At 46.1% G+C, this 16079-nt stretch overlaps 1 protein-coding gene across 4 annotated transcripts in view; it reads right to left on the bottom strand.

Moving 5' to 3' along the window:
* The window catches only part of STXBP4 (syntaxin binding protein 4), a 506433-nt gene that overhangs the window by 226724 nt on the left and 263630 nt on the right, over positions 1 to 16079 (bottom strand). For 3 of the 4 annotated variants that reach the window (XM_063961265.1, XM_063961264.1, XM_063961263.1), the window contains exon 13: positions 9127 to 9243. The exons of the other annotated variant lie outside the window; for it this stretch is intronic. In XM_063961265.1, coding sequence (XP_063817335.1) covers positions 9127 to 9243 — 117 coding nt within the window. The remainder of the gene's footprint in view (positions 1 to 9126; positions 9244 to 16079) is intronic. 4 annotated transcript variants of the gene reach the window in all.

The raw sequence follows: 16079 nt of genomic DNA, 5'->3' as shown, positions 1-16079 counted from the left end.
CACAAAAGTAAAAGCTTTAGGACTACCTGGTGTGCACTGGCTCCTCCCCCTATGACCCTCCTCCAAGCCTCAGTTAGGATACTGTGCCCGGACGAGCGTACACAATAAGGAAGGATTTATGAATCCCGGGTAAGACTCATACCAGCCACACCAATCACACCGTACAACCTGTGATCTGAACCCAGTTAACAGCATGATAACAGAGGAGCCTCTGGATAGATGGCTCACAACAATAATAACCCGATTTTTGTAACAATAACTATGTACAAGTATTGCAGACAATCCGCACTTGGGATGGGCGCCCAGCATCCACTACGGACTACGAGAAATAGAATTATCGGTAAGTAAATTCTTATTTTCTCTGACGTCCTAGTGGATGCTGGGAACTCCGTAAGGACCATGGGGATTATACCAAAGCTCCCAAACGGGCGGGAGAGTGCGGATGACTCTGCAGCACCGAATGAGAGAACTCCAGGTCCTCCTCAGCCAGGGTATCAAATTTGTAGAATTTAGCAAACGTGTTTGCCCCTGACCAAGTAGCTGCTCGGCAAAGTTGTAAAGCCGAGACCCCTCCGGCAGCCGCCCAAGATGAGCCCACTTTCCTTGTGGAATGGGCTTTTACAGATTTTGGCTGTGGCAGGCCTGCCACAGAATGTGCAAGCTGAATTGTACTACAAATCCAACGAGCAATAGTCTGCTTAGAAGCAGGAGCACCCAGCTTGTTGGGTGCATACAGGATAAACAGCGAGTCAGATTTTCTGACTCCAGCCGTCCTGGAAACATATATTTTCAGGGCCCTGACTACGTCCAGCAACTTGGAGTCCTCCAAGTCCCTAGTAGCCGCAGGTACCACAATAGGCTGGTTCAAGTGAAACGCTGAAACCACCTTAGGGAGAAATTGAGGACGAGTCCTCAATTCTGCCCTGTCCGTATGAAAAATTAGGTAAGGGCTTTTATAGGATAAAGCCGCCAATTCTGAGACACGCCTGGCTGAAGCCAGGGCTAACAGCATTACCACTTTCCATGTGAGATATTTTAAGTCCACAGTGGTGAGTGGTTCAAACCAATGTGATTTTAGGAACCCCAAAACTACATTGAGATCCCAAGGTGCCACTGGAGGCACAAAAGGAGGCTGTATATGCAGTACCCCCTTGACAAACGTCTGAACTTCAGGAACTGAAGCCAGTTCTTTCTGGAAGAAAATTGACAGGGCCGAAATTTGAACCTTAATGGACCCTAATTTTAGGCCCATAGACAGTCCTGTTTGAAGGAAATGCAGGAAACGACCCAGTTGAAATTCCTCTGTAGGGGCCTTCCTGGCCTCACACCACGCAACATATTTACGCCAAATACGGTGATAATGTTGCACGGTTACATCCTTCCTGGCTTTGATCAGGGTAGGGATGACTTCATCCGGAATGCCTTTTTCCTTCAGGATCCGGCGTTCAACCGCCATGCCGTCAAACGCAGCCGCGGTAAGTCTTGGAACAGACAGGGTCCCTGCTGGAGCAGGTCCTTTCTTAGAGGTAGAGGCCACGGGTCCTCCGTGAGCATCTCTTGAAGTTCCGGGTACCAAGTCCTTCTTGGCCAATCCGGAGCCACGAGTATAGTCCTTACTCCTCTCCTTCTTATGATTCTCAGTACCTTGGGTATGAGAGGCAGAGGAGGGAACACATACACTGACTGGTACACCCACGGTGTTACCAGAGCGTCCACAGCTATTGCCTGAGGATCCTTTGACCTGGCGCAATATCTGTCTAGTTTTTTGTTGAGGCGGGACGCCATCATGTCCACCTTTGGTTTTTCCCAACGGTTCACAATCATGTGGAAGACTTCTTGGTGAAGTCCCCACTCCCCCGGGTGGAGGTCGTGTCTGCTGAGGAAGTCTGCTTCCCAGTTGTCCACTCCCGGAATGAACACTGCTGACAGTGCTATCACATGATTTTCCGCCCAGCGAAGAATCCTTGCAACTTCTGCCATTGCCCTCCTGCTTCTTGTGCCGCCCTGTCTGTTTACGTGGGCGACTGCCGTGATGTTGTCCGATTGGATCAACACCGGCTGACCCTGAAGCAGAGGCCTTGCTTGACTTAGGGTATTGTAAATGGCCCTTAGTTCCAGGATATTTATGTGAAATGACGTTTCCATGCTTGACCACAAGCCCTGGAAATTTCTTCCCTGTGTGACTGCTCCCCAGCCTCTCAGGCTGGCATCCGTGGTCACCAGGACCCAGTCCTGAATGCCGAATCTGTGGCCCTCTAGAAGATGAGCACTCTGCAACCACCACAGGAGAGACACCCTTGTCCTTGGAGACAGGGTTATCCGCTGATGCATCTGAAGATGCGATCCGGACCATTTGTCCAGCAGATCCCACTGAAAAGTTCTTGCGTGGAATCTGCCGAATGGAATCGCTTCGTAAGAAGCCACCATTTTTCCCAGGACCCTTGTGCATTGATGCACCGACACTTGGCCTGGTTTTAGGAGGTTCCTGACTAGCTCGGATAACTCCCTGGCTTTCTCCTCCGGGAGAAACACCTTTTTCTGGACTGTGTCCAGAATCATCCCTAGGAACAGCAGACGTGTCGTCGGAATCAGCTGCGATTTTGGAATATTTAGAATCCACCCGTGCTGTCGTAGTACTACTTGAGATAATGCTACTCCGACCTCTAACTGTTCCCTGGACCTTGCCCTTATCAGGAGATCGTCCAAGTAAGGGATAATTAAGACGCCTTTTCTTCGAAGAAGAATCATCATTTCGGCCATTACCTTGGTAAAGACCCGGGGTGCCGTGGACAATCCAAACGGCAGCGTCTGAAACTGATAGTGACAGTTCTGTACCACAAACCTGAGGTACCCTTGGTGAGAAGGGCAAATTGGGACATGGAGGTAAGCATCCTTGATGTCCAGAGACACCATATAGTCCCCTTCTTCCAGGTTCGCTATCACTGCTCTGAGTGACTCCATCTTGAATTTGAACCTTTGTATGTAAGTGTTCAAGGATTTCAGATTTAAAATAGGTCTCACCGAGCCGTCCGGCTTCGGTACCACAAACAGCGTGGAATAATACCCCTTTCCCTGTTGTAGGAGGGGTACCTTGATTATCACCTGCTGGGAATACAGCTTGTGAATGGCTTCCAATACCGCCTCCCTGTCGGAGGGAGACGTTGGTAAAGCAGACTTCAGGAACCGGCGAGGGGGAGACGTCTCGAATTCCAATTTGTACCCCTGAGATACTACCTGCAGGATCCAGGGGTCCACTTGCGAGTGAGCCCACTGCGCGCTGAAATTCTTGAGACGACCCCCCACCGTACCTGAGTCCGCTTGTAAGGCCCCAGCGTCATGCTGAGGACTTGGCAGAAGCGGGGGAGGGCTTCTGTCCCTGGGAAGAGGCTGCCTGCTGCAGTCTTTTTCCCCTTCCTCTGCCCCGGGGCAGATATGAGTGGCCTTTTGCCCGCTTGCCCTTATGGGGACGAAAGGACTGAGCCTGAAAAGACGGTGTCTTTTTCTGCTGAGAGGTGACCTGGGGTAAAAAGGTGAATTTCCCAGCCGTTGCCGTGGCCACCAGGTCCGATAGACCGACCCCAAATAACTCCTCCCCTTTATACGGCAATACTTCCATATGCCGTTTGGAATCCGCATCACCTGACCACTGTCGCGTCCATAACCCTCTTCTGGCAGAAATGGACAGCGCACTTACTCTTGATGCCAGAGTGCAAATATCCCTCTGTGCATCTCGCATATATAGAAATGCATCCTTCAAATGCTCTATAGTCAATAATATACTGTCCCTGTCCAGGGTATCAATATTTTCAGTCAGGGAATCCGACCAAGCCACCCCAGCACTGCACATCCAGGCTGAGGCGATTGCTGGTTGCAGTATAACACCAGTATGTGTGTATATACTTTTTAGGATATTTTCCAGCTTCCTATCAGCTGGCTCCTTGAGGGCGGCCGTATCAGGAGACGGTAACGCCACTTGTTTTGATAAGCGTGTGAGCGCCTTATCTACCCTAGGGGGTGTTTCCCAACGCGCCCTAACCTCTGGCGGGAAAGGGTATAATGCCAATAATTTTTTTAGAAATTAGCAGTTTTTTATCGGGGGGAAACCCACGCTTCATCTACGGGTAGTTTTTTCACACCCCACGTAATACCCTTTTTTGTGGTACTTGTAGTATCAGAAATGTTCAAAACCTCCTTCATTGCCGTGATCATGTAACGTGTGGCCCTACTGGAAAATACGTTTGTTTCCTCACCGTCGACACTGGAGTCAGTGTCCGTGTCTGGGTCTGTGTCGACCATCTGAGGTAACGGGCGCTTTAGAGCCCCTGACGGTGTTTGAGACGCCTGGACAGGTACTAACTGACTTGCCGGCTGTCTCATGTCGTCAACAGTCTTTTGTAAAGTGCTGACGCTATCACGTAATTCCTTCCATAAGACCATCCAGTCAGGTGTCGACTCCCTAGGGGGTGACATCACTATTACAGGCAATTGCTCCGCCTCCATACCATTTTCCTCCTCATACATGTCGACACAACGTACCGACACACAGCACACACACAGGGAATGCTCTGATAGAGGACAGGACCCCACTAGCCCTTTGGGGAGACAGAGGGAGAATTTGCCAGCACACACCAGAGCGCTATATATATACAGGGATAACCTTATATAAGTGTTTTTCCCTTATATAGCTGCTGTATTGATTAATCTGCCAAATTAGTGCCCCCCCTCTCTTGTTTTACCCTGTTTCTGTAGTGCAGGACTGCAGGGGAGAGTCAGGGAGACGTCCTTCCAGCGGAGCTGTGAGGGAAAATGGCGCTTGTGTGCTGAGGAGATAGGCTCCGCCCCCTTCTCGGCGGCCTTTCTCCCGCTTTTTTAAGGAAAAACTGGCAGGGGTTAAATGCATCCATATAGCCCAGGAGCTATATGTGATGTATTTTTCGCCATCTAAGGTGTTTTTATTGCGTCTCAGGGCGCCCCCCCCCCCCAGCGCCCTGCACCCTCAGTGACCGGAGTGTGAAGTGTGCTGAGAGCAATGGCGCACAGCTGCGGTCCTGTGTGCTACCTTATTGAAGACAGGACGTCTTCTGCCACCGATTTCCCGGACCTCTTCTGTCTTCTGGCTCTGTAAGGGGGCCGGCGGCGCGGCTCTGGGACCCATCCATGGCTGGGCCTGTGATCGTCCCTCTGGAGCTAATGTCCAGTAGCCTAAGAAGCCCAATCCACTCTGCACGCAGGTGAGTTCGCTTCTTCTCCCCTTAGTCCCTCGGTGCAGTGAACCTGTTGCCAGCAGGACTCACTGAAAATAAAAAACCTATACTTAAACTTTTTCACTAAGCAGCTCAGGAGAGCCACCTAGTGTGCACCCTTCTCGTTCGGGCACAAAAATCTAACTGAGGCTTGGAGGAGGGTCATAGGGGGAGGAGCCAGTGCACACCAGGTAGTCCTAAAGCTTTTACTTTTGTGCCCAGTCTCCTGCGGAGCCGCTATTCCCCATGGTCCTTACGGAGTTCCCAGCATCCACTAGGACGTCAGAGAAAACTGTATTACACTATATGGAGTTTTATCTGTCCATTTAAATATGGAGGAATATTACGGAAACAAGGAGACTACATGACTGGCTGTGTCCGCTCCATACATATGCTTCAATGTCTGCTTATGTAGACCATCGCATCTGGTGGCTTTAAGAGATCCATTGGCACCACTTGGACATTAGTCCAGTTTATGGAATAAGTGAAATTGTTCTCCAATATATGTATGTAGCGCCTATATATACAGTGATATTTTTGTTTGTATAGTTTCAATTTTAGGGTGTTGGTGACACCCAATCACTGGTTGTGGGCAGCTTGTATTAATCTTAAGAGCACAATTTTATTTCAATATATTTCTTTCCATTTTGCACAAGAACTTTCTTCCTACTTCAAGAAGATTGATAAAATCCGAGATGAAATGGTATGCTGACCCTCAGTCAGTGACCTGCTCAATTCCCTACATGAACCCTCTGGAACTTTCTCTTCATTTGATCCCCCAAGTGAAGATGAAGTATCTGCACTCTTCTGATCCTCCTAATCTACTACCTCTTCTCTTGATCGTATACCCTCACAAGTCTCCTGTGCTTATGCCAACCTTAACTAAAATCTGTAATCTCTCTCTCTCTCGTGGTATCTTTCCGTCTCTGTTCAAGCATGCTGTAATTACCACCATTCAGAAAAAACACAATTCTGACCCCATTACTCACTTCTTATTCTTCTAGATCTCTCTGCTGATTTTGACCACACTCTTCTAATACAAACACTACAATCCCTAAGTCTTCAGGACACCGCCCTTTCTTGGTTCTGATCCAAACTATCTAATCGCTCTTTCAGTGTTCGCTTCTCTGATTCCACCTCCTCTTCACTACCCCTATCAGCTGGAGTACAGCAAGGCTCAGTCTTAGGTCCTCTACTTTTCTTAATCTATACCTCATCTCTTGGCAAACTAATCAGCTCCTTCAGATTTCAGTATCATTTGTACACTGATGATACCCAAATCTATCTATCCTCCCCAGATTTGTCACCATTTGTATTGGTCCATGTCACTGAATGCCTTTCTGCCATTTCATCTTGGATGTCATCTCACAACCTCAAACTCAACATTTCCAAAACAGATTTAATTATATTCCAGCAAGCCAAGAGTAGTTACCAACATGATATCTTCAGAACTGTTGACAACTTGACAATTTACCCTACCCCACAAGATCGCTGCCTAGGTGTCATCCTTGACTCTGACCTGTCATTTGTGCCACACATTCAATCTCTTTAAATCATGTTACATGCATCTAAAAAACACATCCAAAATACGACTGTATATTACACAAGACACTGCAAAAACTCATTCATGCTCTCAATATCTCCCGTATTGATTATTGCAACAGTCTCCTTACTTGTCTTCCCAAGAAAAGACTCTCAATACTACAATCCATTCTGAATGCTACTGCAAGGCTAATTTTCCTAGCAAGACGTTCATCGTCTGCAGAACCTCTGTCAGTCCATCCATTGGTTGCCCATATTCTACCGTACTCAAGTTAAAATACTTCTATTCACATATAAAACTATTAGCCAAAGTACACCAACATATATCTCTGCGCTTACCTCAAAATATCTCCCAACACGACCTCTCCGCTCTGCACAAGATCTGCGTCTCTCATCTGGACGGATTACTCATTCCATTCACAATTGCAGAACTTTCTTTGGGCAGCACCTGTCCTATGGAATTCCTTCCCACGCACGATAAGGCTCCTAGCCTGCCTAGCCTCCAAACTTTCAAGCGTTCCCTGAAAACTCACCTCTTCAGTCAAGACTACCAAACTCCTGAGCCGCTCACATGACCTGCAGAAGCATTTATATCTAATTACATCCCATCATGACTGTATTTGCAATCTGGTGGGACCGCTATGTTATAGATAGTGCCCACTGCCTATCCTTGTGTATCCTTCCTAATTCCCTATAGATTGTAAACTTGTGAGCAGTGCCTTCCTACCTCTATGTCTGTCTGTTATTACCCAGTTTGTCTTATCACTGTTGTTTCCAAATGAAAAGCACAATGGGATATGCTGTGCTATATAAAAAAACTATAAATAAATAAATAAATAAATAAAGAGGTGTAGAGAAGGCATGCTCTGGACAGAACATGTAGTATAATAAGCTCTTGTATGTTCTCATACAGGCAGGTTTCCACATAACTGTAAGAGGGGTAGAGGAATCAAGCTCAAACAGAACATGTAATATAATAAGTTCTGAATGAACTCTTACATGTAGGATACCTCACAAGACAGGCCGAACACATGGGGCCAATTCAGTAAGGTTAGCAAATTCTGCTAATCAGCAGAATTTGCTAACCATTAGCACACATATGCTGGGGTCCGGCGCCCCCCCCCCCCCTCCCCGCTTGTTAGCAGAAATTAAGGATGACTCCTGCGGCCACAGGAGTCCCGGCGCCATTTTTGTTGTCGCAGCGGCTGCGTGTGATGTCACACAGCCGCTGCTGCTGCACCCCCGACACGCCCCCGTTCACGCATACCAGCCCACCATTTAGGCTGGCACGCCCCCGCAACACTTTGCCGCCCCGCGACCACCTCTGCCTGATTAACAGGCAGAGGCGATCGTAATTTTTTGCGGCCCCCCGCAGAAATTGTGGGCGCATGCGCAGTAGGGCCTGCTGTGCATGCGGCCGCTCAGCAAAAATTCTGTACGAATCGCTACTTGCGATTCATACTGAATTTGCCCCATAATAAGCTCTCTATGGGGGTCATTCCGAGTTGTTCGCTCGTTATTTTTTTGTCGCAACGGAGCGATTAGTCGCCAATGCGCAAGTAAATTTGCTATGCAGTTAGGTATTTTACTCACGGCATTACGAGGTTTTTTCTTCGTTCTGGTGATCGTAATGTGATTGACAGGAAGTGGGTGTTTCTGGGCGGAAACAGGCCGTTTTATGGGTGTGTGTGAAAAAACGCTACCGTTTCTGGGAAAAACGCGGGAGCGGCTGGAGAAACGGAGGAGTGTCTGGGCGAACGCTGGGTGTGTTTGTGACGTCAAACCAGGAACGACAAGCACTGAACTGATCGCAGATGCCGAGTAAGTTTGGAGCTACTCAGAAACTGCTAAGAAGTGTCTATTCGCAATTCTGCTAATCTTTCGTTCGCAATTTTGATAAGCTAAGATTCACTCCCAGTAGGCGGCGGCTTAGCGTGTGCAAAGCTGCTAAAAGCAGCTTGCGAGCGAACAACTCGGAATGACCCCCTATGTTCTCAGGCAGGCTTCACCCATACCTAATCACTAAAGAGGTGTGAAAAGTCAGACCCAGGAGAGAACACAGCTCAGTCTGAAAGTCAAGCTATCATCATGAAGAGGGCAATAATAAATAAATACAGGAACATATTTTATTTCATCTAGCTATGTTAAAAATCAAGAAAATAAATAAAATCCAGTTTATCTTTATGTGATGCCATAGAAAAAACAATATTTGGTCAAGTTTGTATAGAGCAATTTTATTACCATAAAAGCAAAGCTACTGTACAAAATACTTCATGAGGACTATAAAGGACAAAGGAACACACTTATGTTATAATACATCAGCTGTATGGCAGAAACGTACCTCTACAAACTGTAGCAGCTTTTCTGTGGACACTTCAAAGGTTTTCCGAGCCATCTCTGACTTGCGCAGCTGGCAATCAAGGACCGTGACCCTGCGCCTCAAATCCTGCTCGCTGTCCTGCACAAACACCAGAAATTTGCTTTACATCATCTATGTTTACAACCATAAAGAGATTTACTAAAAAGAGGCATTGCTCATAGCAACCAATTAAATTCTAGTTACCAGTTGTCAGGAACCAAAGGATATTACAGGTTGAGTATCTCATATCCAAATATTCCGAAATACGGAATATTCCGAAATACGGACTTTTTTGAGTGAGAGTGAGATAGTGAAATCTTTGTTTTCTGTGGCTCAATGTACTCAAACTTTGTTTAATACACAAAGTTATTAAAAATATTGTATTAAATGACCTTCAGGCTGTGGGTATAAGGTGTATATGAAACATAAATGAATTGTGTGAATGTACACACACTGTTTCATGCACAAAGTTATTAAAAATATTGGCTAAAATTACCTTCAGGCTGTGTGTATAAGGTGTATATGAAACATAAATGTATTCTGTGCTTAGACTTGGGTCCAATCGCCATGATATCTCATTATGGTATGCAATTATTCCAAAATACGGAAAAATCCGATATCCAAAATACCTCTGGTCCCAAGCGTTTTGGATAAGGGATACTCAACCTGTACCAAGATTCTACCAGTAGAGGAAAAAATAGGATTTTAATTACCTACCGGTAAATAATTTTCTCGTAGTCCATAGAGGATACTGGGGCCACATTAGTACCATGGGGTATAGATGGGTCCACTAGGAGCCTTGGACACTTTAAAAAATCAATAGTGTGCACTAGCTCCTCCCTCTATGTCTCTCCTACCAGACTCAGTCTAGAAACTGTGCCCGAGGAGACAGACATATCCTGAGGAAGGATGTAACAGAATAGTGGTGAGATTCGAACCAGCACACACAAATAAGAGGAAAGCCATGCTAACCAAACTGAACAGGAACAGAAACGGCTGAACCAATAACATAACTTAACGAACTAACAGGGCAGGAAACACGAAGCACTGGGCGGGTGCCCAGTATCCTCTACGGACTACGAGAAAAGGATTTACTGGTAGGCAATTAAAATCCTATTTTCTCTTACGTCCTAGAGGATACTGGGGTACACATTAGTACCATGGGGATGTACCAAAGCTCCCAAACCGGGTGGGAGAGTGCTGAGGTTCCTGCAGAACTGATTGACCAAACTGAAGATCCTCAGAGGCCAAAGTATCAAACTTGTAGAACTTGGCAAACCTGTTCAATCCTGACCAAGTAGCTGCTTGGCAGAGCTGTAAAGCCGAGACAACCCGGGCAGCCGCCCAGGAAGAACCCACAGACCTAGTAGAGTGGGCCTCCACTTTAGGAACCGGCAATCCTGTCGATGGATAAATAAGCCTGCTGGATAGCAAGCCTGATCCAGCGAGCAATATATACATTATGGTAAGAACTTACCGTTGATAACGGTATTTCTCCTATGTCCACAGGTTTCCACAGGATAACATTGGGATATACTTGCGCGTCAGCGGATTGGCACCAAATCGATCACAAGCTTTGTGGCCTCCCAGGATGTACCGGGCTCGTCCATATAATCCCGCCCACCAACTCAGTCAAATCAGTTGTATCCAAAGCAATTAGGCAGGAACATTATGTTGACCCTATTCAGGCGAGAAGAACACACATGCACACCCTTCCACGCAAGAGGGAAGAGGTTAGTGAGTATAAAGATTCTCAAATCAGGTGCGTCAAGGTGGGATCCCTGTGGAAACCTGTGGACATAGGAGAAATACCGTTATCAACGGTAAGTTCTTACCATAACGTATATTTCACCGGATGGGTCCACAGGTTATCCACAGGATAACATTGGGATTTCCCAAAGCAAATTTTTTGTGGTGGGGACGCTCCTGATTGGACAGGAGAACCTTTTGCCCAAATTCAGCATCATGAGAGGCAAAGATATCCAAGGCATAATGTCTAATGAATGAGTTAATGGAAGACCATGTGGCTGCTTTACATATCTGTTCTGCTGAAGCACCATGTTGTGCTGCTACCTTAAGTGTAGAGTGAGCAGAGACATTAGCCGGAACAGGGAGATCAGCACGAGAGTATGCTTCTGAAATCGTCATTCGAAGCCATCTTGCTATCGTCTGTTTAGTAGCAGGCCATCCCCTCTTATGAAATCCGTAGAGAATGAAGAGAAAATATGTCTTTCTGACGGCACTGGTATGATCTACATAGATTCTTAATGCACGGACTACGTCCAGCGACGCTTCTCCCGCAGACAGTCCCGCTACCTGAAAAGCCGGGACCACAATTTCTTCATTAAGGTGAAACTTAGAGACCACCTTTGGAAGATAACCAGACTTCGTTCTGAGAACTGCTTTATCTGGATAAAAAAATCAGAAAAGGAGACGACACACGACAGCGCTCCTAAATCTGATACTCTTCTAGCTGATGCCATAGTCAGAAGAAAGAGTACTTTAGCTGTCAACCATTTAAGATCCACTTTCTTAAGTGGTTCAAACGGAGCCCCCTGAAGGGCTTTGAGAACCAGACTTAAATCCCAAAGGTACTGCAGGAGGAACAAAAGGTGGTTGAATGCGCAGCATTCCCTGGAAAAAAAGTATGCACATCCTGTAAAGTAGCAATTTTCTTTTGAAACCATACAGTTAATGCTCAAACTTGAACTCTCAAGGAAGCCACCTTCAAACCCTTATCCATTCCTGCCTGAAGGAAATCTAAGATTCTGGATACTCTGAAAGATTTTGGATCCATATTTCTTTCACTGCACCATTGAATATAGGCTTGCCATATTCGGTGATAAATGCGAGCAGAGGAGGGTTTCCTTGCTCTGAGCAGTGTTTGATTTACCTGTTGTGAAAAACCTCTTGATCTTAGGATAGAGGTTTCAACAGCCATGCCGTCAAAGACAGCCGATCCAGATGCTTGTGACAACAAGGACCCTGCATTAGTAGATCTGGACGTTGAGGGAGCAGAATTGGTGCATCCAACGACATCCTCTGCAGATCTATGTACCAATGCCTCCTTGGCCAAGCCGGAGCTATTAGAATCACGGCACCCTTTGCTTGCTTTATTTTCCTCACCACCCTGGGTAGCAGGGAGATTGGAGTAAACAGATATGCCAGATGAAATTCCCATTTCACTGACAGTGCGTCCACCAGGGTCGCTCCGGGGTTTTTTGTTCTTGACCCATATACCGGAACTTTGTGATTCAGATGGGACGCCATGAGATCTATCTCTGGCAACCCCCACGTGTCTACTAGAGTCTGAAAGACCTCTGGGTGTAGAGCCAATTCGGTTTCCCGAATGGTGTGCCGACTGAGAAAGTCCGCTTCCCAGTTTAGGACTCCTGGAACGAACACTGCAGACAATGCTGGAAGATGGAGTTCTGCCCACTTTAGTATGTGACTGACCTCCTCCATTGCTCTTTGGCTGTGAGTTCCTCCCTGATGGTTGAGGTACGCTACTGCCGTTGCATTGTCCGAGTGGATCTGGACTGGTTTTCCTTGCAGAATGTCCTTTGCCTGAATCAGTGCAATGTATATGGCTCGTAGTTCCAACAAATTTATTGGCAGGCAACTCTCTTTTATGGTACATTATCCCTGGAACCATAATATTCCGGACACTGCTCCCCAGCCCTGAAGACTGGTATCCGTTGTCAGGATCACCCAATCTGATATCCAAAAGGGTCTCCCCTTGTCTAGATGGGATGTCTGTAGCCACCAAGCTAATGACCTTTTTACCTTTACCGGAAGTACAATCATTTGCTTCTTTATTGTCTGATGCACTCCATTCTATCTGGTTAGGATCAGATGTTGCAAAGGTCTTGAGTGGAATTGTGCATATTCCACCCTGTCGAATGTCGACACCATCAACCCCATCACTCGCATAGCCGTGTGAACTGATATTGTTTGACTGTGCAACAATTCCTGAGTCATCAACTGCACCTTGGATATTTTTCCCACCGGTAGAATTATCCTCTGCAGACCTGAATCCAATACAGCCCCTTAGTGAATCATCCGTTATGACGGAATTAGAGACGACTTTGCCCAATTTATGAGCCATCCATGTTTTTGTAGACAAGTTATTGTCTGTTGGAGATGGCTCAAGAGCAATTCATGGGACTGTGCCAGGATTAAAAGATCGTCGAGGTATGGAAAAATCATTATCCCCTGTTTGCGGAGATAAGCTGCCATAACCACAATAATCTTGGTGAATACTCTGGGGGCTGTAGCCAACAGAAAGGGTAAGGCTTGGAACTGAAAATGTTGCTGAAGGATAGCAAACCTGAGATAACACTGATGGGACAATGCTATCGGCACATGCAGGTAAGCATCTTGTATATACAGAGATACCATGTATTCCCCTGGATCCATGGCCAAAATTATGGAACGTAATGTTTCCATATGGAACCTCGGTACCCAAATGTATTTGTTCAACATTTTGAGATAGAGAATGGGTTGAAACAACCCATTTGATTTCTGGACCAAGAATAAGTTGGAGTAAAACCCCTTCCCCCGTTGTTCCGGAGTTACTGGGACGATTACTCCTGACTGAAGCAATTTGTGAACTGCTTCTTGCAGTGCCCTGGCCCACGTCTCTATGTGAGACGGGCTGGTACAAAAAAACCTTTGAGGAGGCTGTTTTTTGAATGGGAAAACATAACCCCGAGATAACACTCCTTGCACCCAAGCGTCTGTTGTCGACTGCTGCCATATGTGTGCAAACTGAAGAAGACGGCCCCCTACCTTGGAGTCTCCCAAGTGGAGTCCCACACCCTCAGGCTGATGGTTTATGTTCTGGTTTGGAAGCTGGTCCTCTAGTGGGCCACTGCTTCCTCATTTTACCAGACTTATTGTACTGGGTTTGCTTAGATTCATTCTTACCTTTTGTTTTAACATGCCACCGAAATGGCCTAAAACCTGATCCCCTAGGTTTAGGAGTATAACTGGCAGGAAATGTAACCTTCCTGGATTCAGCTTCAGACTCCAGAATCTCTGTCAATTCCTTACCAAAAAGAAAGTTCCTAACAAAAGGCAAAGCTTCCAGAACCTTTTTGGATTCGGAATCAGCTTTCCATGTACGTAGCCAAATTGCTCTGCGAGTGGCTACTGTTAAGGCTGAAGCTTTGGAAGCAATCATACCCATATCCATTGCTGCTTCTTCTAGAAATAGTGCAGCCTGTTTCATATGGGCTATATGAGACTCCTGCTACCTAGTAGGTGCTAAAAGCCCATTCTCTAATTCTTCAGCCCATTCAACTACCGCTTTTGCCATCCAGGCCGAGACCATAGCCGGCCGTATGACTGCCCCTGACAGAAAACATGTTTTTCAAAAAACCATCCACTCTCCTGTCTGTGACATAATTTAATGATGTTGCAGGCAAGGGTAAAAAGGATTTTCGCACCAGTCGAATGACGTGCGTATCTACTTTAGGAGGCACTTCTCTTTTTAAACAGTCCCCAGTTGGAAAAGGGTAGTACGAATCCCATTTCCTTGGGATTTTATATTTCTTATTGGGCGTAGCACAAGGTTCCTCCATAATTTCCGTCAGTTCTTCTAACCCTGGAAATTCTACCCTCACTGTTCTGGGACGTTTAAACACAGGTGCTTTAGTTTTTACTACTGGCTCAACTGAATCTTCAAGAGACAGAATAGCCTTCATTGCTCCAATTAACTCCGCTATATCTTCTGAGCTGTAGCCCTCTATTTGTTCTTCATAAGGTGAAGTAGAGTATATGGAGTCATCATCTGTTGTATCCTCTTGTGTAGCTTGCGAATTGGATGATATATTTACCTTCGGTTTATCAGCTTGTTGACTTGTAGAAGCTGTAGGGTCTATACCATAAGATGGGAGCTGCATGTAAGGGTTAATCGTGTAACCTATTCCTGTGATAGGAGCTGCAGGGGCCAACCTGTCAGCTATACTGGATAGAGTCTGTGCAAATATGGCCCAAGGTGGATCTATTTGTTTTTGAACAGGGATCTGCCTAGCAGTCTGCTGAAATTAAAAGCAATTTGCACACAATCCATTATTTCCCAAGGATTGAGTTATTAACCCAACCTTGCAGGATAAACATGTTTTAGGTGCTGGTGTTACTGTAGTAACCTCGTCACCTTTGCCGCTCTTAGACATGATAAATAATCAACTCACAGTACTACACAATCTGTGACTGAACACAATTTATATTGCATAAAAAGTGACATCAATCTGATCCCCAACCCAAGCACCACGACTGAGGTTCAGAAAAAGAAACACTGACAAACATATATAAAGTCAGCAATCACACTAGCAGTCAGCCACATGATATTATTAGTCATATGAGCATATTATCAACTACAAACACATTTCAAGTATGTAGGCGTACAGTTACTGTTTTCTGTATTATACAGTTATTTTAATGTATTCAGACGCAATTGCGGAGAAAACTACAGCATTGTACAAAAACTAATATGCAATAGGCACTAAACTTAACTATTCATACTAACATAGTAGATAGAATTTTAGTGCTGTATAACCCTTACTCGGTAGAGTGGGATACAGGGAGACTCACCCCACTTCCAGGGTCGATCAATACGTTAGCAAACCGCTGAGTGGATCCAGATGCTACTAGTGTACACAGCCGCTCCAGTATTTTTATTGGACACAGACGCTCAGTGAACGTTAGTGCATGCAGACGCTGTCTGCAATCCAGTCTCTTAGCGGTCAAACTTTAGTGTATACAGACGCAGCGCCATGCTGCGACCGAGTTCCCTCGTGGTAGCATCTGAGACGGAAGTGAGGCAATCAGTTCAAGGCGGGAGATGCTCGTAAACTGGTCATGAACTGGGGGGAGGGGCGACCAGGAGAGCGTCTGACTCCCCACCGCTGGCATCAACCCTGGGGATCTCT

The sequence above is a fragment of the Pseudophryne corroboree genome, chromosome 3 (assembly GCF_028390025.1).
Source record: "Pseudophryne corroboree isolate aPseCor3 chromosome 3, aPseCor3.hap2, whole genome shotgun sequence".
Taxonomy (NCBI): domain Eukaryota; kingdom Metazoa; phylum Chordata; class Amphibia; order Anura; family Myobatrachidae; genus Pseudophryne; species Pseudophryne corroboree.
This window is presented reverse-complemented; position numbering and strand designations above follow the sequence as displayed.